The 27,967-nt window shown below is 40.6% G+C and overlaps 1 protein-coding gene across 1 annotated transcript; it reads right to left on the minus strand.

Annotated features, from left to right (window-relative positions):
• Nucleotides 1-841: 841 nt before the first annotated feature.
• Nucleotides 842-27,265, minus strand: vwc2 (von Willebrand factor C domain containing 2). Its single transcript, XM_020090397.2, has 4 exons — nucleotides 26,194-27,265; nucleotides 17,148-17,868; nucleotides 15,497-15,626; nucleotides 842-1,670 (listed from the first exon to the last, which is right to left on the minus strand). Exons 2-4 carry the CDS (start codon nucleotides 17,787-17,789, stop codon nucleotides 1,519-1,521), a joined length of 924 nt encoding a protein of 307 aa, XP_019945956.2. The 5' UTR covers nucleotides 17,790-17,868; nucleotides 26,194-27,265; the 3' UTR covers nucleotides 842-1,518.
• Between the last annotated feature and the right edge of the window lie 702 nt (nucleotides 27,266-27,967).

Consider the following 27,967-nt stretch of genomic DNA (forward strand, 5'->3'; position numbering starts at 1 on the left):
TGCTCCCCCGCTGCTCCAAGAGAAGCCTGCCATGTTGCATGTACATGCATTTAGGCTTATTTACCTCAATCCTGACGACGGGCTGACAGGCACGTCTCGCTGCTGGAGATGCACCGTCGTTGTCTGGCAACCCCTTGATCAAAGAGTTCTGTGGCGTGGCCGGCACATTGCAAAGGGTGACACAGAGCACCACACTGCTAATGCAAAAGATAACAGGAAAACGCAGAGACACAGCATCTGCCTCCAATTATCATAGCCTGCCCTTCAGTGTTCATTACCTGGTCTTAAATAATTGAATCATCATTTTGATCTGCTGGTCTGTGGGGCCCCATGGCTCTACCAGATGCATGCATTCATTACTCCTCATCCTCAAATTGAAGATGAAGGCAGGAGTCACAAGACCTTTCAATTTCTGATTTCTGGAAGCAAATTGGGATCAGTGCGTTGAAACATCCAGTCCAGCTTTATTAATGGAGCTTGAAAACATCCCACCTCTCAAGTGTAAATTGTGATGATTGCAGCTGTTGGGAATGAAACCACAGTTTTACTAAATAACTAAATATGCTCTGGTTGAGTTATTAAATATTTACTTGCAGCTCTCCCACAAAACAGATCTCATCCTAGAGCATCAAATGGAAAAATGAGAGTGGATTTGTTCAGGTTTGTCTCATTCAAAGGCTTCCTGCGATATCCGAAATTTATTCCATAGGATTGATCCTGATGGTTCATTCCAGTATTATTTGATTAACCAGTTGAAATTGTAAAATGTGTTATCAGCCTGTCGATGTAAAACACCCCTTCAGCAAACCTTGGTGTACAGCTGAACAGTACCATTTACGCATTTACCGAGCACAGATTGGCATTTATTTGAAACATCAACACACAGTACCAAGAGAAATACAAAAAAGCACTTTCAAATCAAAACACATTTGAACATCCAAAAAAGATAAGAAATCAGAAAACTGATCATCTTGAAGTCTCCTGTTTCTCTTTATATTTTTTAAAGTCTCTGCTCATGATCGTCCTGCACAGCAAATCTTTACCCGTCGTTCTAAAACATATCGCACAAGTCTAGTGTGCACTTTGGTGGTAGAGGGGCAGGTGTCTGGATTGTTGGATGACGCCACATGTCGACATGTTGAGGTTTTCACCTTCAAAGACAGCTGTGTGTGTTCTATACATTCTATTGTTTTATTGACCTCTGGTCCAATACATTGCTTATTAAAATACAGAGGCTATAAAAAATATGTTTTCACTAGTTAAGCATTAATGATCCCTATATTTGAATATACTTATAAATAATTTAATACATAGATAAATAGATATTCTGTGAGTGGATTATAAACTTTCATAAAAGCATTTTTTCTGTAATGCAGGAGTGACTACAGTATAAATGCTGAATTGCTTGAGGGCTGCTGTCCGACCCTGATGTCCTGCAGACTGGGTGAAAGGCCGAGAGTTTACATACGGACTGGCGCTGGTGATGTGTGCCAATGTCCTCCCTCAGCGTGCCAGTCTCTAGCTCCGCTGGCACTCGTTCTTACTGCAGGTGGCCTGACGCTCAATCTGCCATGTGCCCTCCTCGTATGTGCAGTAGCAGATTGTACACTCATCAATCTTCACCTCTCGGCCGGCTGGTATGACTGCTGTGTCCGCGTAGCAGTTTGGTCCTGTGGGTGGTACAAGAGAAAACAGGAACATTTTCAGATTGACTCCATGTGCAGTGCTTTTTGCATTGTGTCACATAATCGAGGTCAGGCTCTTAACACTAAAAAAGCAGGATTCGCTTTGCCCCTGTGATTTAATGTATTGCTCACATCCTGAGTCGTCCAAAGGTACAAAGAAAAAAACCTCTGTATGTTGTTGTAGAAGTAATAACCGTGTTATTGAGGCTGCACTCATCTATGGTATTTCTCTGCTACTACATCCACCAAGGTCGTTGTTCTGTGTGTGAAAAAGCAGTTAAAGGACTGAGCACACAATTCAAAGTCACATTTCTTCGTGCCGCTCGAAGGATCCTGATCTGTTTAAAATTCCTTAAATTCACAGACAACCCTCGTCAGTCTGGGCGCAGGTGACTAACAAAATATAACAACCTTTCAATCCTGCTGTTCTGTTTATAGACAGTGACAGTGAATATCAGGATTAGTAGCATCAATGCGTTGACCCAGACTAACAGAGTATTATTGTAAATGCTCAATTTCACCCTCGCCAAGTGCTGCTAAACACTTTTTCCTTTATGTGCACTGATGTGACCTGCACCACAACCTTGATATTGAAGATAAAACAAGTGCACGGATCAGAGCCAATTAAATCAAGGTGACATATGATAGAAGAAAGATACTGTCACTTACAAATGAAGAAATAGACAATATAGCTCTATTATATAGCTTATAAAGCTTGATATTTGTAGATGTCACCATCAAAGATACTGTATAATATAGTATAAAGAACATTTACTGACGAACAGTGTTTCTGGCTAGCTGGGACACATGCATAAGTTAAAATGATTCACGCCCTTGCTACTGACTTGTGCAGTCTAGCAATTCCATATATCACTTAGCTTTAGTTAGCCATATAGAATGTGTTTAAAGGTGGTCGAACACGTCTTCACTTCCTCCCTGTATCCAGGAATGAAGCCAGAGTCTGCACAGTAGTCATCCGTAGCGATATATGCACTCAACCAATCGCATACATTAGCTGATGTTTCGAGCCATTTCATCCCATTTTTAAATAAATGTTTTATGTCCCATCCACTAACATGAAGGTGTTGAGATGCTTTGCTTCACTTTTTTCACATTTTATTTATATACAGAGTATGGTTATCCTAAAGACCTATCAATATGCCTATAAGCTAGTTCGCAACAATTATGGCGAATTCACAATTACCTGGATTCGCAAGGAGGTTCTATTTTCACCCAGGTCTGGTTGTTTGTTGGTTGGTTGGTTGATGTGTGTGTGTGTGTGTGTGTGTGTGTGTGTCTTTTTTTGTTTGCTGTTTGTTTGTTAGTAAGATTACACAAACATTACAGAAAAGTCTACCACAAAACAACACAGAGAAAAAATGGGATATTCAGGGGATGAATATCTATGAGTGTGTGGAATTTGGTGCAGCTTGACTGAATATAAATAGACTGTTGGGCCTTGGCTGAGGAATTCACTCGACTAAGTGCTAGTGTCTAGTTTATTACGTGAGTTTGTTCTCAGTATTCCAAACATTCATGCACAACAAGTGTAGCTTTTCGACTGTGGTTATTGCCATCACACTGAGCACAGTCCCCTATTAAGACAAAAGTTCTTTAAGCCTAAATTCCATGGTGAATTTTGCTGTTTCTTTTCTTGGTGTCTCTTCACAGTGGGCCTGTACTTGTCTTTATCTATATGAAAATACACTGTGAAACAAAGGCCAATGGGACACGAAGCTAGTTAGAAAGTAGGACAGGACTTCAGTTATTGTTTTAGTGCTACTTTTAGATGCAACAACTGCTGTAATGACCACATTTGCATATCGTGTTCAGTTAGTCAGCTCAGCTTGTTTCTTTAAGATAGTTTCGAGACATCTCAGTGAACTTGAATGCAGTCAGTCAAAAAAGAGAATGAACATGAGGGACCAACTTCGCTGCCCTTCATTTCATTTCTCTCAAAGGAAAATGGGCCCTCACATCTGGGCTTTCATCGATTCTTTCCTAAAATAGCCTTCTGGTTATGGGAATATAAGAGGCACAGAAGAATAATAGATACACAGGCATCAGGATTTATGAACAGGATTTTGTTGTGCTGGTGGTCAGTTCCAACAGAATGGATAAAACCAACACTGGTCACATAATCACATGATGAATATAATATATTAAGTATTTTTCAGGTTTATAAAAGATGAAATCTACCAATCTACTATTTGCTTCATATCTGCTTTTAAAATTCCATTGATCATTATTGCCATGCTCTTTAGACCACTGGATGGCCACTCATGGTTTATGCAGAGGAGCATTTTCATTCAAGAAGCAAAAGCGGAGAGATGCATCCTGGGATTACAGTGATCACACTGAATTTTAAGGATTTGATTCAAATGATTATCTGTTCCACTGTTGTTCTGTGATTCAAGACATTCACGAACCCTTTTGTTTTAATTTGGACTCTGCGTATTTGATTCAGTTTTACACATTCACATGAGCGCTTTTTAATGATATTTTGTTGCACACTCCTTAGACCAGCTACAAACCACATAAAGCATAAATCTCTCTGAAGGCAGCTCATCTCTAAATGTAATGTCAAGGTAGGAACGCACAGTGGAATTGTTCATAAAAAACAAATTAAGCACTGTTTTGCAGTACTTTAATATGGTCTCTAAGTGCACCCCAAGGGACTGTTCCCTTTTTATTATTATTTTGGGGGAAATTGGCTCACTAATGGAAATGTTGATGTTCGGTAGAAGTTGTTAAGAAATGAGCAGTGGAAGTATCCAGAGATGTGCAAAAAAAACGACTACGAGCAGAGCCTTATTTTGTTGCTCCCCACATTATGTGCACTGAAGTCCTGTTGTCAACCCCCTTGGTACTACAGCAGTGTGTGATGCCTTTGCTTTGTGAAAGACTCTCTGTCCTCAACTAGTGGCTGGAAAAAAGTCCTCATAAATCATCCATTATCTCTAAAGCTGCACGGCAAAATATAAACACAGAGGGAATTGCCTCCACAACATCAGGTACGGCATAACAACAGCTATTTTCCTTGGACTAACAAGGTCTTGAGCCCCTCTGTTGTATAATTAAGATGCTGATAAATGGGTAGTCTTTCAGCTGCAACCGGCGCGTTTCATTGGACGCCAGGACCCAGAAGGAACGTGTTGGCACATCAATCAATGTGAACAGTTTGCCGAGGCCTGTCAAAACGTCAACCCTAACACATTTATAAGTCTTCAGATGAACACGCACACACCCTTTCTGAATAACAACTCATCCTGTGGCCCAGACCGCTGTCGCTACTGATTCATCATCATTAGCAGCATTTAGAACACAGTGTGTCAAATAAAAGACGCATATGTCAAGGATAGGCTGCGAGAGAAAATGTGAAAAATAATCATGCACTTTACAGAATAAATCAAAAGTACTTCCTCCTGGAGCCTGTCAGCCAGTCATTCACGGTTGCCTGAGACTCATTTGTGTTAATTAATGCATGGATTCGGTGCCACTGTGCTTACTCATTGCCATCACCCTATTATTCTGCCATTCATATTACGCCCACCTTTTTGTCGTCGCTTCATTAATATAATATATCCTCATCTCTCCACCACTCTCTGTGACAGAAAGAGATTTTTATGGGCACAGCGCTTCACAAGAGCTTTTCAATGACGCATAGAGGCAGAGACAAATGGACTGTGCATGTGCATGAACAGTTGGACCCAAACTGTCACTACAGCGTGTCAGAAGTTGGCATGGGCAGCTTGTGAAAAAGATAGCCATTAGCACCTGTGGCTTTGGCTCTCGAGCAGCGCCAGATAATGGATAGGAAAGCAAGGACACGTCCTGATCATCACACCTCTTAATTCTGATGTTAAAAACCTGCAGAGCTCCATTATAAGGTAATGGAAGGGAAAAGAATGGCAGAAATCACTTATCTTAATGCACTTTTTGAGTTCATTTGCATTATAAATGCAGAATAAAAACAACCTTGTGTGATAAAGACATGGAGGCAGGAGAACCTTGCAGGGAGAGACTCTGATTTAACAACAATGGGAAGAATTTGTTTCAGAGATGCTGCGTGAAACACACTCTGTCTTTCACATATGAAAAAATTGTGGGGTTTTTTCAGAGTAACACATAGGTGCATATGTTGTCTCCAGCTTCTGTTCCCACTGATCATCACAGTGGCTGAACAACCTAGCTGCACACAAGCTGCACAACTGTCATAACCGATGTCCTTCAGAGGGAAGAAACCACAAACCCTCGCCAGTCAGCACTGCAGTGTTCAGGTGACAGGCTTTATACTGGAAGACATACATACACTTTAACATACTCACTGTATTTGACTATATATATATATATATATATATATATATATATATATATACACACTTAATATTACATTGTGATATAAATCTTTTTAGCTTTGATGTCAATCCGGGTGTGGTTATTGTTTAGCTTTATCACTCTCTGCATCTGTATTATGAAAAATGTATCTAAATGTCACATTGACGGTGGCTTTTATTCAATTTAGAAAATAGCACCTCACCCTAAGCCAAACAGAGCTGAAAACCATTCACTGACCCAGCAGCACTATAATTGTCAGGACATAATGTGACTAACTGCCTTTATTCTAGTGGCCTTTCTCTGCTATCAGAACCATGAACTTCATTGAAGAAAAATAGCCTCGAGATAATAAAACACACCCGTGTATAACAGTGTGATTAAAGGTGGAGATAAATAGAGAAAGAATTATTTGAAGCTTTTTCTGAATTTTTCAGACAATGCAAAAGTAACTTTTTCTTCTTTTCTCCTACTTTTATCTAAGAGTCAAATCAGTGTATTCACAAGTTATTTTTCCTGATTACATCATGACCTGTGGAACAGTCTCAACACTGAATTCATTACTTGTTCTGTTCCTTATTGCTTGGAAATAACTCCTGATTTTAAAAGCGGCAATACCTGATTGATTATTAACTGCTTGCCGAACACAGTGATCTCTCATAGCAGCTTAGTAACAGGGCTGTCAAGTCTTTCTCTGCATGTTTGAAAATGGCTCCAATACAAGCAATATTATCTAGGAGTTTTGAGGCTTGTGTGTTTTGTTACAACTGTCCATAATCTCATGTCACCATACAGGATGGTGGAACAAATTATTCACAGAGTAATTGTATTACTCTTAGGTTAGATTGACAAGTTATAGAGTTTAAAACTGGGACATGCAGCTTGAACCTCAGCTTTTTACATGAAATAATTGATGGAGTCACATAAGAGTGAGGTAACTTGGCAGAAGGACAAAGGGATGGAGGCAGGTGGTGGTTTAGCTTTTAAACCTCGGAGGGTGGGGAGAAAGAAAGAGCAGCAGATAAATACCAGGCGTGCCGGCTGATTGCTCAGGTACATCAGTTAAGCTGATGATGTCACAGACACACACACACAACACAACTGAACAAACAGCACACACAACATTATGCAAACAACTTAATTTCTTTGGAGACATTAAAGCACTGCAGACAGTTTGTATCAGTTAATGGCATAAGCTTCTGAAAGCAGTAACTTTTACTTTGACCAGTTTTTTTCTGAGGCTGATGTTGTTTATTCATCGATGATCAGCTTTCACATGAGTTGCCTCTGGCTCTGCACCAAGTAGCATGTTCAACCTATCAGGACGGAAACATTCAGACTATTGACCTTATTCTGAATATTCTGAGATACACTATTTCAAATATAATATTTACATGAGTTGCCTATTAGAATGTTCCATTCATATTTCAGTTGACATATTACAGAGCCTAATCTGGCAACGTCCTACTACTTTAAAACCCAGGGCATGAGTCATCAAGCAGTTGGTAATTAGCATATGTTGATGATGCAATATGCTGTGAATGAGTTGTTAGAATCCAAATAATATGTATATATATCTAGATACTGCAAAGAAGGTCGCAATATGTATAACCTTATTCATGTTAATCAATTCATTAAGAGACTTAATAGTGGAATATTGCTGTCCATGTCCATGTGTCTAACAATGGTTACGTATCTAAATGTCCTGCATGAAGTCAGACTCACATATGGAACTATTGGGTTCTGTTGAGTGTTCACCTAACAGCAAGCAGATCTCAGTTTTAATACATTTAGCATTAACACTGGAAACCTTAAGTGATACGTAACAGAACTTTAAAAAATGCAGGTTTCTGATGCTCGGGAGATAAATCATAAAGATTCTGTTGCATTCCCATATTGTTGTCAACTTGATCTCCTTGGTTAGATTTTTTGAAAGAGACATTTATAAGATTTGCTCTCCATTTTTTACTGAAACCAGAATAAAAATTTTTATGATCTTATCTCCTGGAACTCAAATTGCCGCATGTTGACTGCTGATCAGTCAGAGAGGAAGCAGAGACTGAGATACAGTGACAAACATCACATGAAATTAAGGAAACCCAAATAAATGAAACGGTTACAAATTGCACAGGTTAAATGGAAACAATATCTGCACAGTTACAGTATGTAACTTATACACTATATTACTATTATGAGACTGAAGTGGTCGATAACGAGTTGGGAAACATCCATGTATTCATGTCTGTCATTGGCAAAGAGAAGATTGAGAATTTATTAAACTCTAGTCTTTAATTTGAACAAGTTAAAGGAATAAGTTGCTGATTCTTAGTTAGATAATGTTGAGTGAGAAACCTTTGTTGTCCTCCAACAAGACAGAGGAAAAAACATTATTATGTAAAATGATATAGATTATAGATTATTTAAATTTCAATGAATTTAAAGATTATAATAACCTAACACAAAAAAGCTTGGCAGAATTATCTCAGGTCTATACATGTTTTAAATTAACTATAAGGCCACAGATGGGAATAAAACAAACCTGAGCACAAAGAAGTTCATGTTCCTCCATGTCAGGCCATTAGAAGCTTTTGAAATTGTACCTAAAGTGATTGAATCTTTTCCAGCTCCTGCTGCAACAAAGGAATATACTTTATAACACTCCTTTGGTGCATGTCAGTTGCATTGAGGACAGAACCATTACACCTTTATTAAGACAGATACAGATTCATGTCTCTGTTTGCTAATGTGCAACTGGGGAGAAAGATTGATGTCATCTTCAGGAGGCTCCACACTGGGGATGAGATCTCAGCAAACATCAGGAAAAGTGCATTGATAAAGCTCATTAAGGAAATGTACTAAAACAATATTCACCTGCAGTAATGACTGCTACAGTCAAATGGGATATGGTATCTATGGAATCACCTATTGCAAATATAATAATGACTGAACTGGAACAGACAGAAATCATAAATCTTCAAAAGGAAGGTTCTATGCTCTGCTGGTGATTCTCGTCCTGGTTGATTTAAAGTCAAACTCAAAGTTTAAGAAACCTGCCACAGTGTCTCCCTTATTCTTTAGAATAACTTTACTCTTCTATGTGATGAATATTAATCGATTTCATGGTTTATGTAGATATCATTCATGTAAAAGACCAATTTATAGGTATTTTATTTCAAAGTAAATCAGTTTGAAACATTTAAAGATCAACTAGAGACAGATTTCTCAACCGGCTCAGTGAGTTTCAGCAGAAACATTAACTATTTAGTTGTTTTCTAGAAGCAATGGAGCTTACTTCTGTAGACATATTTACCATTTTAGCATTGTAAATAACATATGTGCAATGTCAGCACAGTGATGCAGTAGTCAGCATTGTCACATCACACCATTAGGGCCCGGGTTCAAACCCGGCGTTCAGTCTGAACCTTTCTGTTTGGAGTTTGCATGTCCTCCCCATGCCTGCCTGGGTCTTCTCCATGTTCCCTTCTTCTTCCCACAGTCCAAAGACATGCAGCTCAGGTAAAATGAGGCTACATCCATACTACTACAACTGAAAACACATATCACATGACCACTCACGTACACTGAGCATGTGTGTGCCGGTGTAAACGGGAAGGAATAGTCCCACTACACATGGGATTTGTCACTGATTGCTCGAGCTATGACTTCATGTAAGCAGTTCTGTAATTGAAAAATGCAGAATTTAACTGCACAAGATTTATTTTCCAAATCAAAAGAATAAGTGGTACACATAACCAATGGAGAGCTGTGTGCCATGTCAGGGCAGAGAGCTTGACAGTCAGTCGTATACCATTAACTACATTCATTGACTGAGAACTGGCTCTACTATTTCTCATTTGTGTTGTTGGGGTGAGACTAGTGATGACTCAGATTGACAAACCACATTATTCCACATTCATTTTAACAACTTCCCCTGTGTTTTTTCATTTATTCCTTTAAAAAAAAAGAAAAACCCTGCCACATTTTCAAAGGTCCTCTATGAATCATGCCTCTTTTAATTTAAATGAGTCTCCATCCCTCTTGGCAACCAGGCTACGATGTCTCGTGTTGCTCTATTTGAAGTGATTTTATCGCAACCCGCCCCCCCTTCCTAGATTAGCATTGACCCTAATGTCTGAGTCTTGAAGAGCACCACTTGTTTTCTCATGCGTTGCCAAGGCGATACCCCGCAAGAGCAAAGGACAAAAGGGAGGGAGCCACACACGAGGGGCGGAGGAGAGAGGCTTCTCTTGCATTGATTTTTGTTTCCTTGGCATTCTTCAAAAGCACATGCTTCAAGACAGAGTAAACTTGGCGTGCAATTCACAACAAACACTTCCATGTCGTTGACATGTGAAAAATAACACTTCATATATTTGCAGCAAAAAAATAAAAGCATTTACAGAGAGTGTGTTCTCCCTCCTCTCCTCTTTGACTTGAATTGATGAGGTGTTCTTCGGATGAATCAATATTGTTTGATTAAACTTTATGGAGGCCAAGTGAACAATGGTGGCAAACTTTAGAGGGTATATGAAACCATTTAATTGCAGTGTGTTCGACTGCTTTGAGATAATGACTAAAAAATGATGAGAACCTGCCTCCATTCACAGCTGTTCTTTGATATTCATGAACAACTGTCTGGGGCGGATGTAAGCGATACCTCTCACTTTCATCTCCCTCCCCTGGCTCTTCCCCAAGTGTCTTCACGCACACAGGCTGAATAACACATCTGAGACAGGGTGCCCCGCCATAAGCATCGATTTTGCATGCCTGAAAAGGCCGCGATAATGCCTGTGCATAATTGATGAACTTATTGAACACTGAAATACTTCATTTAGATTTATATCAATAGTGAGGGAAATAGTTAAGAGGAGGAGGCCTGTAAATGAGGGTAAAGAGGGAAAAAAGATGACTTGTTGAATGAGAAAACTAAAGCTTGATTTGTTCTCTTTATCTTTCAATATTTCACCTTATTTGTTCAGTTTTCTACACTTTTATACTTTCACATGCTAACTCTATAACTCCATGACAGTCTTTCCTCTTGTGGCAGCATTTACACATCTGGATGATTAATTCGTCCCCATTAATGAGCCTAGCTTTGATGCTGATGTTCCTGGGAGGTCTCAACATCTGTCTACACTTCAAACAACATCTGCAGACAAGAAAAACAACAGAGCCAGAGGAGGGAGCTCTCCGCCGACCTCCAGTAACCTTATTTTGCATCACCCGCGTTTCATCAGCGAGCGCCGTCTCGTATTGAGTGCAGTGTGATCAGCGGCGGCGAGATGGGAGTTGACAATCATCGATCCTCATCACTTAAATCACAGTGTCTGTTATACCTGGCAAAGAAGCATCGTGGATAAAAGTCAAAGGGAAATTGAATATATAATCATTTTGACGATGATGCGAGCTGAAGGAAGATCAGTGGCTCCATTTAGTATGATTTCTCATTCACATCACCTCTGATTACACCTGCCTAAGACAAGATATCCGCAATGTACATAACGTTTATTATATTTACTTGAGAAATGAGCTGCAAAAAAATAAAAAATGAAAAGCTGTGACAATCAAGTCCTCAAAGTGAAATGTTTCTGATGGATTATCCCATGATGGATAACTCCCTTTTCTCCAGCAGGTGGAAGGTGACAGGCGGTGTGCAGCCATGTCTCCTGGTTGTGGAGCATGTTTACACCTTCCACTGATACTCAACTCTGCTTACCAACAGTTGGAGCTCTGATATTCAGTTTTCCTGAATGTGTAAAATAAATAAGAGGGGGCGGAGATACAAGAAAGGGAGTCTATATGATTGGCACATATTTTAAAATCCTATTATTTTCAACTTAAGAATCTAACTTTATAAACACTGTAGCCTGACTGCTGCACAAATGAGCTGAAATGCTGCCGATGGCGTTTTCTGCATCTTCACAAATACAACTGTGTTACTACTCGAAAAGAGTGTGAGAGCGAGCTGACTGAGGCTGCATGGTGATGTAGGAGCAGACTATTAATTATAGCCACATGCCTGCAGGTGTATGTGAGGAAGCTAAAGGGGGGGTCCTCCTGAAACCTAGTATTTCACTTCAATAAATTTGCAGGGCTCACATGAGACAGACAGAATAACCAAGTCACCCTGACTTTCCGTTTATGTTGGGCAAGCTTCAAAAACAGCAGCCTACAATTTCCACTATGGAGTAAGGGCACGGTCTCTGTCACACATATGTCAGTGAATGATGATCGCCTGCTGAGGTGAATGATGTAGCATCGCTTGCTGAATGTGAGCAGCACAGAATGTGACACGCAGAGACATCTGTTTTGTGGTCTGACGTACGTGAGGTTATGATTGTTGGACAAGTGAAGAACAGAGAAAGATACAAATTTTTATATGCAACATCATAAAGTCCCGGCTTGACACAGCTCATATCTGGGTCTCCTTCATCCTGACTCACAATGTAAACTTCAGTCAATAACAAGGATGCTGGTAGTAAGGGGTGCTTAGGGGGCTGCAGCATCCCTTTTGATGAGGGGCTGTAATAGCAAGGCAAAATAATCAGATTATTTTTTATTTCATTTTAGAACATCCAGTGTATTACCTGTGTATAACCTGCACAAAAATAAAATGTGACAACCTCCACAACTTCTAATAAAGAATAAGCCTGCATTCCATTTGTGAACTGCCCAAAACTAAATATGGTACAATGCTGCTTTGACAAGTTAGTATTCGCTCTGCTGCACTACACTTGATATGACATTATTGAAAAAAGTTTCTCTCAGCACCCACGACGCTCACTGACTTCCAGCGTCCCAGCCAATAACAGCGAAGTGGAGTCAACCACTCTAAAAATAGTTGCCATGGTTTGAGGCTGTGAGGCCACAGGGAGCAATTGTTTTATTCGCTCCTTACTCGTGCAGAACAGAAGCGAACGGGAGGCCAAGGTTTGCCACTGCAACATTTGCATATGACCTCAGACATGGCCTCCACAAAAATATGGAGTAACTGCGGAATTCAGTGCGTGTCTGAAAGCAGCTTAAGTGTTAAGGCACTGACAGTCAAAAGAGCAACCCTGTGTACATAAAAAAAAAGTTGACCACTACTCTCAGGGAGCATCCTGTGGTGTGTACCACTAACAGTGAGCGGAAGTTCAGATTATGTTGCTGAGAAAACTTGCAAGAGCCAGGACTTTAAATTATTTTTGAGCTTTTATATTCGGTGCCAATTTAATTAATTCTGGAACTATGGTCCTGCACTTCATCCACAAACTCAACAACAAAGCATTTTTTTGAATTTGCTACCATTTTGATGTGAGACACCGCATAGCTTTTCCTCCACAGTGGCCAAAGCTGGTGGCTATTTAAGTATTTAAAGCAATCCGCATACCACAAAAAACTCATCTCAAACAAAGGTGAATTCATTCAAATGATAAAAAGAAAAGAAAAGAAAAGAAAACATAAAAATGCTATTATTATTGTTACATTACCCAAGTGGCTCCAGGTACACTGAGGATGTAATTAAGAGAAAAAGTTGAAATAGAAATTTACAGTCAGGTAGAAATACTTCCAAGAACCAGCAGCTGCTCTCACTTTGCAACTCTTATTAAACTCTGGCTCCCTGATAAAAGCAGACGTATTTCAAACTCCATGCCCAGTTTATAGCACAGGTTTAGACAGCTCCTCCACAGCCACATGCAGAAGACATTATGTAAGTGTTTTTACAGCAGGCTGAGTAGTACTCCTCGTGATGAGTTAACTGATCTTAATATATAAAATCAGCGCCGAGCCTCTTTTTACAGCAGAATCTCAAAGGACGACAATAAATCAAGCATCTCAGACTGTGCCGGAGTTCGCTCTGCTCAGGTAACTGAGCTTCTTAGACACTCTCAGCTCTGCTTATTGAATGGTAATGTGTGGTAATCTTATGGTAATGGGGACTGATACAATCCTAAAACCAAGAGTCCTTATCGGCTGAACGAGCCTATGCATTTAAGTGGGATTTTTCAGTACAGATGCATGCTCTCTTGCAGAGTCTGCCACATCTCTGCACATACTGTACTGCATCTACATCTGTCTCCTTGACGGATGTGCCTGCGAGTGCAACCCAGCAAATCCTCTGGGCATTACACAGGGGGAAAATATGGAGCACTGCCCAAAACTCTGCCCAAAGCACTCTCAGCATAATCAATATGTGCATATATAAAAAGTGGGTGAACAGCAAAAAAAAAATGTGAACAAAGGAGCAGCATGTATTCCCTAAGATAACAGCAGGCAAATATTAATAGTAAAGTAAGTGACGCTTCATGACTGCCAAAGTTTTCAACTCGTCGACTCCGGACGTCATGACACCCGCTTTTAATTTGAGTGAGACAACCTATGATTGATTCTAAAATGATACATGAATTATCCTAATGTCATATTCTGAGTGTAGTCATAATAAAGTAAGCAGATGGTAGTTTTATGCAGAATAAAGCCTTTTGTTGACACTCTGTTTATTCCATCCAGTTAAAAGATTTTCTTGATATTTTTGTTAATTTATCTTCTAAGGAAATATTCGTTTTTTTTGATTTGTCACTTGGACCATCTGTTCTTTTTAATTATCTCATGTTCCTTATTTCATGTGCAAATGTGTTCGAACAGACATTTGGAAAAATCTCGCTTGCAGTTTCAAAAACAACACACTGTCGTCCAATAAGTGGCTCCTACAGACGAAGCATTTTTATGTGGCATGCACTGTATATCTTATTTCTCTATCGCAGGGATTTTTTTTTTCCTTCATGCACATTGCTTGCTTGTTCTTGTTTATAACAGACAGCCTGCGCCACTTTAAGATTCCTAGTCAGAGATACATATCGCAACTCATCATTCTTTTTGCTGAAGGAAGCAATGTTGCTGACATTGCCATGTTGCATTAGAGTCACACCAAGAAAACACGGGGACATAATCTAGGACATGCTGTCTGGAATCATCCGGAACGACTTCAGATAATCGACTCTGAGCCGCAGAATCCCTCCTCAGACGGGCCAAGGCTCTCAAACCAACAGGATCATAAACTCGCAACCCCTAACATTGAAAGATGCAAGCGGACCTCAACTCTCCGTACCAGCAGCAGTAGTGACGGATTTGGAACATACACCACAGCGTCCATCAGATATACTGAGGAATTATTTGGCATTAATACTGAAAATGACACAAAACAGGCGACGACTGATTAACCGCATTTTTGCTGTGACGTCAGTGAAACAGACCTCATTGCTTCAAATATGCAGTCAGCTGTGGCGAGAGACTGCAAACACTGCAGTGCAGAACGCTGCTTTATTTGTGTCAGCGAAATGAGCATCAGCGTGCTACCTTCGCCCTCATAACTCCTGCTGAGGTGCCCTTGAGCAAAAGAATTTGAAGCTACTCTGCGGTGGTGTTACCCAGCAGCCACCGCAGGCAGAGTGATTGCAATGGAACAAAGCGCTCTCCACGGTCTCCTCTCCACTCACCGCTCTTGCAGATGGGGCAGCACTGATCCGGCTCGTACTCCGGGTCCACGCACTCAGTCTGAGGGCAGGCGGCCACCGAACACAACACCTCTCCACTTGGCTCGCATCGGCACTTCTCACATGGAGACACCTGGATAACAGAGAAGAAAGAAGACAGAGAGCTATTAACATTGTCATGAACACAGTTCACAGATACACATATAACCACACACACACACTCATACACACACACACATACACAAGAACAGTCTTCTCCTCTTAATTAATTTCTTGCTATCTTTGTCCCTGGCTCTTTTGTTTGACTCTATGTCTGTCTCCTTCCACCTTTCTCTCTATAGCAGTCGCTACGCACACACATGGACACACACATGGACACACACAGACACACAAATGGACACAAAAAATACTCTGGCCTGTCTGGCTTGTTTAAGACTGTGCGTTCAATGTCACAGAACTACATCTATGGGGAAGTCTCATCCTTCTCACCTTCATTGACAATAAAAGGCTCATTTTAAGAAGAGCTCAGTTGGAAATTGAACCTCACTCATCTCACTATCTGGGGATATGGAGAAATCAATAGAAATGCGAAACAAAAGAGAGAAACTTCCAGTTTTCTTGTGCGTGAAGAGAAGTAGAAATTAATGACTTGGGTATCCACGTGTATATATATATATATATGTAAAAAAAATAGAACTAAAATGGGACAAGTTAGAGCTGCTGACATACATTTGGAATTACACCCAGCCCCCCCTACATTACATCCCTGTGAAAGGCTTCATTTAGCAGCCAATTGTTTAAAACTGTGCACCTTTAGTCGTAACAACGGTGCAAAGGTTAATTCTACCACCCTTGCCGTAAATATCCAAGGCCTGCGCCTCCACATGGCACTCCACTGTGAAAAATGGAGTGAGGCAGCACTTAGTACAATGCTCCAGAACATAGCAATCAAGCATAAAAACCCGCCTGTTGCTTAGTTTCAAAGAACCCCCCCCACACACACACACGCACACACACACACACACACACACACACACCCCATGGCACAAAGGCTGACGTATGCCGCTTGTGAAAGTGGAGCTTTCTGTAGATTCGCCAGAGCAGAGACTTGACATAGAGCTGTCGGTAACACAGTGAGTCAGAGGAAGAAAACTCCACATTAGGCTTAACCCCCTCCTTAAAGAGATGATGATAAATGCTGCATCTCATAAGAGACGTAACACAGAGACTGTGGCGCAGTCCTGAGTCTGGCTTTTCAAAGACGCGACAGAAGATGAAACTCTGACAATGTTGCTGGTGCTTTCTCGGCATCTCCTCACAAACAGCCACGTGTGCCAGCGTGCTTTGCAGAGTTGTAACATTACTATAACTCTAATTCTATTCTGTGTATCAACAAACCGAAAGTGAAAAGCACTCTGCTGAAGCTGCATTGCTAAAGTCAGCCTCTGGTGATATGCGTTGTGAGAGAAAAAAGACAAGTGCTGACCTTTGCCATAATAAATCCGCCTGCCTGCGTGCTTGCATGCTGTGAGGCAAGGTAACTAGTTTCTGTGTAGTGCCTGTGATAAACTCCATTGAATGGTAAGGAGTGTTCCGTCAGCACTTCTTTCAACTTTGAGTCAAAAAAATGAGTGAATGCAGTTAATGGACTCACCTTAAACTCTTCCAGTGAGGCGTAGATCTTGCCTCGGAACTCACAGTAGTTTTTTCTCTCCTTGCACTGTGGGCAGCACTGGCTAGTGTCCACTTTAATGCAGCGGGGATGAACCTTGGGACATTCTGGATTGGTGCACAGGGGGCCCTCATCTGTGCAGAGGCAAGGGCACGTCGAAGGGCCTGGCGTGAACTGCTCACCAATGGCGAACACGAAGCCGCTCTCATCCATGCAGCCTTTCCCTCTGTAGTCTGGGTAGGCGTACTCGTCAATAGCATCCAGGGAGAGGGTGACGTCACTGGTGGGACCCTCGTCTATTTGGTTCAGGTTGTCCTGTTCACTCCACAGCTCCTGGGACTTAGATCCTCGTGTCTGGACGTTGGGGTATGTGCTGGTGCGACTCATCGCAGTCTTGTTGGAGCTAAAATTATTGATTTCCCTCGGCCGCTGCTGAGCGCCATATCCCAGTGGCTCCTCCCGGGCCTGCTTGTCCTGATGCTTGTCCTCGCTGGCTCGGGTCAACACCCTTTCCAGACGTTCTCGGCTCACTGGTAAGGTCGCTATAGGATTACAATGAGTGCTGCTCATCAGGAACCCAAGAACAAAGAGAACTTCTGTTGTCATGGCAACGGAGTGCAGCATCTCTCCCCACCACCAGGCAGGTGGGAAAACACCTTGGATCACATAACACACTTCACATCTCAGGTGTGAGCCAGTCCATCTGGAAAGAGAAAATTAAACTGGGGTTATGTGCTCTGCGGTTTGTCACTTTCTATTCCAGGTGTGAGGTTTGTCTCATTTAGCCCTAGAACTCTGCAAGAAACTAAGCCGACCTCAGAGCACTGCTCATCATGTCGAACAAACATCCCGCTGAGTGTGACGCAAGCCTGGAGCATCAGAGAATTGGCTCATCAAGACAGGGAGTATTCATAGGGCTGTGTTAGGAAATCAATGCTGCTTATACTGTAACACTTTCCTGCATCAATCACATCCAGCAGTGATGGAGTATGAGGAAAAGAAGGCCAAAGAAGGACCGGAATCTAATGCTCTAATACTCCTGCTCCTCTCACAGAACAAAGAATCAGGATCAATGTCTGCATTTTTTAAACAAATCTATATTTGTTTTATTTTAAATATAATTCTAGTCAGAAGACACATTTAACCATAGCTGAGGAAAGTAGCCTCCTCAGTTTCAAAATGAAGATAAACCTGCTCCAGCGTTTACAAGACACCAAATACTGTATACACCTCAACCTTTTTTAAAAGTAGCCCTCTAAATTTCTAACTATTTTGATTTTAAAATCGCATCACTTTGTGTTCAGTCTTCAGCACTGTAAGAGTCAATGTTTAACAACTCATGTTGAGTGAAATCCCAGGATTGAGAGCAAACGTTGCAGAGGCTGTACATTTTCGAAAAGCTGTAGCCACTGTTTTTTATTTTTATCTCTTCCTCAAGTTGATTTTCTGCAGCATGTTGAAATTCAAATGCCTGTTACAACGCTTTGCTGCGTGCGGTGGCCTACTTCCTTTCATTTTCCCTCGTGCCAAACAGTCGGAGTCGCCGCCGAGCTCCGTTTAACGGGGCTGCGGACGTGTTGACATTTGTAGCTTATTATGAAAGGTGAGATTACACCGTATCGACTGACTCTCCAATTAACCGCAGAGACCTGTCTGCACTTGTTTAGGAATAATTCACCGTATTGATTCGTTTGTCAAACCCGATGAACACGGCTAATTGCCAACAGACCTATTAGGGGGGCTAAACAGGAGTTGAAGCGGCGAAGCATTAAGCAAACAGTAAGCAATCAAGACTGTATGTGGCAACACATGGACAGAGCAGAGATAATGTTGGGACAAACAGACACATTCAATTTTTTCTGGCTCCACTCTGAAGCCTATGAAGTCTTTCCACATACTTTAAGTAATGCATTTTGATATTCATGAATTCTGATCCTTTCTGAGGGTAAAGGGCTGAAGTTGACTGCCGGCACGCCAGTGGTATTTGAGCGGTGTTTTAGCTGAATTGCTATGTTTGAGGCACAATCCTCGGAGCTGTTGTGGAACTGAAAGGAAGCAGAATGAGGTGCATACCGATAATGCTGCTGCAGCTGAGAGAGGGACATAGAGAGAGAGATATGGGACCAAGCCTCATTAGTAAAAAGGACCTCATTTGGCTTTTCTCAGCCTCACCTCTCCACCTTCACAGCAGTTACTAGCAGTCATACAGATACGGTGACGGGCTGAGCTCCAGCTGACTCTGGCCGCTCGACAAGTCGCCACAAACTAGCCACAGTGTCACCAAGAGATCTATATTCTCTCATGGTCAACAGATCCAATGAAAAGATCATAACCAGCAAAAAATTATTATACTAAAAATATTGCTGTGTACCTAAAGCAGTTTCCTCTGTACCATAGAGCTCTGGTGTTGTCCTGAACAACAAAACACACACTGCGGATTAGTTTTAATCCAAATGTTTCAAATGTTTATCTGAGGTCAAAGGCAAAGGCAAATGTTGCTTACAATAATTGTGAGTTGGATTTGGATTACATTTAAACTGTAGTAATTACAGAATTATTAAAGCTTATGTTCAGAACTTACAGCACTTGGGTAAGACAATAAAAAGACAATAAAAAATGCTGGTCTGGTTTTATCCAGATATTTCTCATATATTCCTCTTCATCCAACCTTAAACAGCATATTCGTTGACCACACCTCACCTCAAACTGGAACCCTGGTGTAAGAATCCTTCTACTTGAAAAAGCAATCCACCCCAACCAGTACAAAGCTGACACTTCTTTTCAATTCCAGACAAGAATAAAAAGTGTGAACTTTATGAGGTCGAAAAATTAAAAGCACCTTATATTTTACTGTCCATTATCTCATAATGACCTTAGACACAAGCTTTGCTGTAAAATGTCTGCAGAGGGTTTAGATTTGTTGATGTAGACGGTTCCTGTTTACACACACAGTGTTTCACTTTTGTTGGATTTCACTGTTGTGTTAAATGATACCAACAGCTCAGGAAAGCTGTTTAAGCCACAGTCAAAGCCAATCTTATGTTTAATGTCTAAGGAGAAGGATTGGGCTCTCTGTCTACATTTTGGTGCTTGACACTGAATGTCTTACTTACTCACTACCATTGAAAAAGGCTTTTAAGAAGTATTAAAACTAGTTGTACTGCATTTAATGAAGCATGCATCAAGAACTAGTTCACTCACCTAACAAGCTACTGTTGCTGCCTATGATTTAGCATATGTTATGAAAATAATAAGCCAAGCAGAGGATGCACTTATATATTAAAAAAAATGTTATTTGACTATATCTTCTATATATTGTATTTTTATTTTTACTGTTGCTTATACAGGGGAACATTAAATTTTTGTTTTAAACGACACAGTACGACATTAGTTTGCTTTATGGCAGTGTGTTAACCCTGTGTTGATGATGTCACACAGTCTGCGGTGAGGAAAAGAAGAAAAAAACTAAAACAGCACCGGGGAAAATAAAGTTGTGTAAGAGTGCATCACTAACTAGCTGTTAGCCAGCTGTAATAACTTGTTGATATTTGATTGCGTGCTAGGCGTTACTGAGCTCAGCTGAGCGGCATTTGTTTATATTTCATTCCTATCCACACAATAATAAGCACAGAAATAGACTTGCAATAGATATTTCTCCACCTGACATGACACCATGCAGAGTCGAGGCGTCGCTAACAAGCCACTTACAGTGGTGTTCTATGGTGATGGTGAACTGTAAACACTCACTAAAGCACCCAAAGTGTACTAATCCATGGCTGAAAATAGTCCCCCTTCTGTTTACTTCTGTTTGAATGACTTCTGTTTAAAAGTGCAGCGCCCAGTTGTTTTATAAAAACACAGAGATGTTTTTGAAAATAGAAATGATCATACACTGTGACCTGTTTATAAAGTTTTACGTCTTCAGAAAGAACCAATGGGCTTGAAAAAGTATGAGAGTTTTTGGTTTTTGTCATCTTCAATATGAAAATATATAGAATAACAACCAGTTATAACTCATAACGATGTGAGGGTGGAAGTTGAGTTTATTCAGTTCATTTACTAAAAATGTTTTGACAATGTTTACAGTCAAGTTATTTACATATTTATGTATATTTTTGCATATTGTTTACATTGGCATCATAAGAACAGTTGTAACGATGTTTTGAATCTGCCTCTGTAGTTCACTCACATTTACGTCTGAAGCCTTTCTGCTTTCTTATTGGTCATGTTCAGTCGCATGAGAGTCATAGGCAGGAAGTGTGAGGTTGATGATCAGGGTTGGAGGACAGTAAAGTGCGTCTTAAGAAAGTTATTTGTCTCCATCCTGTTGTTTTTTCACATTAAGAATGATCCAACCACCCCATGTCCGACCCTCAGGTTACAACAACAAAAATCTCCACCACCTCTGATCTGCCAAATAAATCATTTACTGCATTCATTGCACCCTAGTGCCATCTTAGCATCTTAAATATAAATCATATCATTTATACATGTCTTAATTCTCAGCCACAGGGCGTATTATGTGTCAAATGTCATGCAATGTTACAGGCTAAACTGCTAAAATAAATAATTCCTATGCTAAACATTTTCAAGATACCTTATAAAACTCTTTCTTACCACTCTGGTTCAAGTGAAAAGCAAACTTTCTTGTATTTATAGTGTTACATATGAGCCATTTGGTGAAAGGTCATAGATTTATCTTTGCCCTACAGCTCTGCAGAGAATTCAATGTTTCTATTTTTATTTTTTTTTGCTTCACTGCTCTTACTTGAATACTTGCAAAGACATTCTGTCAGGAAAGAGAAAAAACAAACAAACTATGAATTGACGTCAAGATGCAATTCAGTGTCTTCTTACACATCTCTGACGCACTGGGTAAAAGCTTGTGCTATGGTCTGTTACCCAGACAAATTGTAAGCATTGATTTATGTGTAATGAGCAGGTAATTTGTGATAAACTGTGAGCACGGTTCTGTGAAGTCTCTTTGAGCATCTGAACCAAAGTGAGGATAAGCCACAGTTGCACTCATAAGCCCTGCACAGGTGTGACCTGATACAGCACCGTGCTCCCTACAGCCTTGTACCAACTAACTCTTGGCAGCCACCAATCGGCAGCATGCAAGAGTTTACATAAGCAAACATCACAGAGTTCATTCACACTTCTGATACATTTGAACACCCACTTCACAGCAGAAATGTTCATCTCTGTAAGTGGAAAAAACAACACTCAATTAACACTTGACAGCTCCAAATACATTTCTCTGGAAAACAAACAATAATTTATGCTGGAAAATTAGCTGTATGTTTTTGTTTCAAAGAACAGTCACCTTTTTTTCTCTTCTATTTCTCGCTGCTCACAGATACGCGATCATACAGTTTCCTTGTTGTTTGGCTGCAGTGACAGGTCTCTGCATGGTGCCAAACACTGAAGAGGTCCCAGCAATTACCAAGTGACTTAAAGTGCAGAAATAGCATGAAAGCGCGGCCAGGATGGTCAATTAAAAAAAGAAATATATATACAAGCCAAACGTTAAAAGGCAACACGGTGCAGTTTGTATTACACTGTATTGGGTTAGACCATATGTTTAGACACCTCCTGTGGTAAACAAGCATAATAATAACTTCTAAGCTTCACTGTTAAAATAAAATTTAATCTAATTTTATTTTGAAACTGATCTTTAATGACTACATCATGGTGCGAGCAGAGGCTGTGAGAAGTGAAGTCATGTGTAAACTGGCAAACAGGCTGGAAGTAAAATCTATGGGCCTGTACACATCTCCACTCATAACGTTACATTTTAACAATGGAGCTGTATGATAAGTTAAATGAGCAGTTTCATTTTCTACATCCTCTCGGGTTAGGGTTAGGGACCTCTGGCACTGGCGGGGGGTTCACTGGCAACTCAACAGCGGAGCAACAAGTCAATGCTTCAAGTGTGTTGGAACTTTAATAGGTTTGTTCAAAACAGGTACTGAGATATTAATATTTACCATGTCACCATAGGGTACATTTCTTTGCTTGTGGATGATTTCCAGCAAACAACATGAATAAAGATTTATTTATGCACAGCCCATATCATTTATGAAATTAATAATCCATAATAAAATATAGAAATGTATCTGCCTGTATTTGATAATCTGGGACACTTAAAAATAACCTTGCATTATGCATGCCAAGCTCATTACCAATTTTTAAAAAGGAAGATTATGAAAAAGGACATTTATATTATTCATAGAAATGTCATAAAATAAATAAAAGTAATATTTTTTCATAAAGAACCCTAGCCTATAAATAAAAAAAATTCATTTAAAATAATCTATTATTATAATCAGGGTATCACTTAATTTCTTTAATTTAACTGCAAGAGAAAATAAGAATAACAGATTAGTACTGCTATGTTGAATTACTTGTGTACATATGTGTCGACCTGACATCTTTATCAGAGACAAAAGGCATTTCTATCTGTCAGTGTCTTGTACATATGGCAGGATTGACAATAAACTTGACTTTGAATGTGACTTTGATAGAAGCAAAAAATACCATTTTCAACTCAAAAACCTGCCATCAAAATATATCTACGTCTGTGTTAGTGTGGGGTTTTTTCAATAGGGATTCATATTTCTGCTGGGGAACACTAAGTAAGTAGGACATTTCAGTGTAAATGAGGTCAGTTGTACAAATTCTGGTGTTGGCACAAAAAGCTGACATCACATCAGGAGTGGTCAGACTGCAAATTTAACAAGACCGAACTTAACATACATTCATAACCTTTTCTTCTCCTTAGTGAATGTGACCTGCATGGCTTGATATTTTAATCCTGCACGCATTTTGTAATTATTACAAATTGTGCAACTGTGACAATGCAGCAGCAGGAAATTAGAGTTTTCTAATTTCAATACAATAATGTTGCAATGTGTTATTATGTCCCCCCACTAAAAGTGCAAATTTAAATGGTGTTGCACTGACATTTAAATGTTGCCCTGACCATAGAGCAATGAACTCAACATCAGCCTCTATGTTTGGCAGCAGCAGCCGGTTCAGACATTATCGTCACTGTAAAAATAAATCTGTCCATCAGAGGCCAGAGTTCTTTTTACATCTCCGGCTATTGACAACGGCCGGTCTGACCGTTGAAGTGCAGCAACCATGATTAATCAAGCAAGGATTCAACCTGGCTGTTAGTTCACGGTTCACTGATGCTTACCATCCCATTGATTTATGACTCATACATTATTGTCATTTTCATTTCCCAGCAGAGTGAATACGGCCCATAGGTCTTGACACAACAACCTGAGCTCAGAGGCACATTTTAGCTATAGCTTGACTTACAGTATGCAAATATTCATCCAGATTTAATTGGCAGACCGTCACTAGTACAAAATGTTGGTGGTTAAGATGTGTTGAGGTTGACCTGCCTCTCACTGTCATCTCTGATGTCACTCAGGAAGGTTTCTTCATGGGTGGTTGATAGCTGATTTGCTCGCACAATAATTCTATAAATAGGGCCAAATGTACTGAGGAAGCGCTCTCTTCTCCAGGAATTTTCCACACGCGAGCTAAGATGTTTTTCTCTGTTTGTTTCTAATTACTGGTCCTGATATGAAGGAGCAGCATTTCACAGAATAAATTGGCACATTTGCAAATTTGATCTGACAGAAAATGTCAGCTACAGAGGAAGCAATGCAGCAGCAGTGAGGTTCACAGCGTTCTCCTTGTTTTAATTTCTGTTTTAAGGCCGTACACAATGTAATGACTGTGAGCCTCCAAAACAAGCAAACATCACTCTCTCAGCTCGGTACATCTGTAAAAAAAACACCGGATGTCATTGAGAGGGAAACAATATCCTCCGGGCCAGAGAATAAAGTCAGACAGAAAATGTGCCCTCGCTGAGGTGTGCACTTTATTTATTGCACATTAGACATTCTCCCACTTTACACTAACATCCCAACATGCCATCGACGGCACATGGGGAGAAAGCAACCATTTACTTTGAGGTCTACTACAATTTATGACGAAGCAGATCATAGGGGGGATGAGATGTGAAATGTTTAGACAGTGCCGGCTAGTGGGCTTGGCTCTGACAGGGATGAAGGAAGTATTGAATTAATGATGCCATGCTTTTAAAACTCATTTTTATACAGATAAACAGTGTGAAATGATGAAATCCAATTAGAGCAATAAGGGACACATAGGCAGGATCCAGAAGTATTAAGCCATCTGCCAGTGAGCAAAGATTGCTGCAGGGCTGTCTAATTGAATTTTATCCTCTGACTTTAAATCTTACGAGTGACCCAAATCAAAAGAAAGTTTGCCTAAACATGCGATGCAAAACCAACGGCCCTTGCAAAACTGTCATATAATCTTAGGATTATGTGCAGTGGAACAAGGTGAGAATTTGCTCATATGCAAAAGGCTTCCAGGAAGAGTGTGCAGCAGAAAATATGTTATAGAGAGGAGTGTGAATCAGATTTTTATTTTATAAAAGATTTTTAAAAAAAGATGATGATACTGCCTTTTGGACTTATCAAAGTATTGATATTTAATCAAGAAAAACTGTAAATGAATCCAACAACCACCCAAAAAACAAGCTGCTAGGCAAATATTTTCAAAATAGAGCCTGACTGTTGACTGTTTGCCTTGTCCTGAAGTGTGTAAGCAGCCAGAGTCTTTGTGCAGTCGCTGAAATCCCTCTGATGCCTCTGAGAACATGCTCAGTCCTATTTCCACCAACACAGCTGACACACTGTAAATACAACCTCTACAGGTGCCTTTTCCTGCAGGTTCCAACAATCAAGTGTTGTAGTTTCCCCTTATCAAGATCCTTTGCACATGCATGGATTCAGTGACAGATGCATTATGGTTTGTAGCTGCAGGCTTTACTGTAACCCTCAGAGAGGGATCTCTCCCTGAGACTCCGATATGAAACACTGGGCAGCTCTCTCCCAAAGTTGATGTGAAACCTGTGCATTCAAGCAGTTTAGTCCGATGTGCATGAAATATGCAAACACACACGTATATCATTATTCACCTGGGATCCTCGGGAGTGCGTCCGCCTCCGTCAGGGCGCTGGGTTGGAGCCCAGTCTTCGGACTGCTGGACACAACAAATGATGTGTGGAGAGGAGATGGGAAGTGACGCTCGTTAAGCCAGTCAAATGCACTGTTTCCCAGGAGGACGCTCGCAGGTCCGTCAGCGCGACGCGCACAACTTTGATCGGCGCAGGGGCTGAGAGGGTGAGGGAGCGAGTGAGGAGGGCGACGATCCACCCGCCGCCTGTGTGAGCAAGAGCCGCGCTGCTGCTGCTGATGCCCCTGCGCTCTGCTGGCACTTTATTTCTCACGGTGGCAGAAAAAAATTATTAAATATATGGACGGGGAGGGAGGAGAGGGGAGTGGGGGGAGTGAGCAGGGGGAGAGAGAGAATGAGAATGAGAGAGAGAGAGAGAGAGAGTGGTGAGTCACATTCAGCCGAGGGACCACTAGATGGAGCACTTCGAAATGACCGAGGAACAACAGGCAGTCAATTAACCCAATGATGTTTCACAGGTCGCCTCTCTCTCTCTCTCTCACACACACACATCTCTTTATAGTTGTAAGGACACTCATTGACACAATCTCTAACCCTAACCTAAACCTTCTTCTAACTGACTCTAGCCCTAAAACCAAGTCCTAATCCTCAAACAGCGCATTGACTTTGAGAGGACCAGACAAAATGTCCTCACAACATCCAAATGTCCTCACACTGATGGTTTGCACCAAAATTGGCCCTCTAAACTATAAAAAGACATGCACGCTACACACACACTACACACACACACACAGTAACATGAGAAATTGTCACCTCCAAGTCTGAACATGTCTCCCACAGCATCCCATATATCTTCCTCTACTTGCGTCACCCATTCTAACAGCACATCAATGAATGGTTAGAATCGCTGCCAGCCTCTATGTTACATGTGTTTGCATCCTATTGGATAGTTCAGCCTAAATACATTCCTAAACCACAGTGTGTCCTTACGTCTTGTCACTGGTGAAATACGCAAAAGAGTTGAAGTTGGTGAGAGCTGAAGTCGGTGCCTCTCTGTCTGGGGCATCTGAGATATGAAAGTCCCTAAGCGTAGACATTACACTGTACTGTTGGTTGGTCCTTTATCTATAACCTGACCTTGGGTACTGCTTAGAAAGAAAAGGGAGGATCTGTGGAATTAGCCAGGCATTCTTCTCTTGAACATAATACAGCGTATAGTGGCATACGCAGTAATGTGTGAGGATAGTCAAAAATTCCTCAACACATAGTATATATATAATGTGTATATATATATAAATTATAATATGTATATAATATATATTCACATATACACACTTGCTCAGTTGTCCTTACTATGACTGCATTGCATTGACTTTTATTCATTAACTGAGCTAAACTCCTTATCCCTATAACCTTAACCATGACCAATTCATGCCTAACCCTTAACCTGACCGCTATTCACATCTTAACACTAACCAGCACCTCAGACATGATATTTGTCCTCATTATGAGCAGGCTTTGGTCTCCTGAAGGTGTACTGGTGAGTGTTAATGCTGGAGAAGGTCCTTTACAGAGGTAACAAAAACGAGTACACACACACAGACACGCACACTCACACGCACGCACGCACACACACACGCACACATGTGATTAACTACTTTACTTCATTATCTGGAATTAGAGAGTGGTTTCTGTGTCACAGTTTGGTCCCTGGTTAATTTGTTGCTGAATGAGAAAAGACCACAGCACATTAAACGAGCAGGGAATTAGACATG

This window comes from Paralichthys olivaceus, chromosome 14 (genome assembly GCF_024713975.1).
Source record: "Paralichthys olivaceus isolate ysfri-2021 chromosome 14, ASM2471397v2, whole genome shotgun sequence".
Taxonomy (NCBI): domain Eukaryota; kingdom Metazoa; phylum Chordata; class Actinopteri; order Pleuronectiformes; family Paralichthyidae; genus Paralichthys; species Paralichthys olivaceus.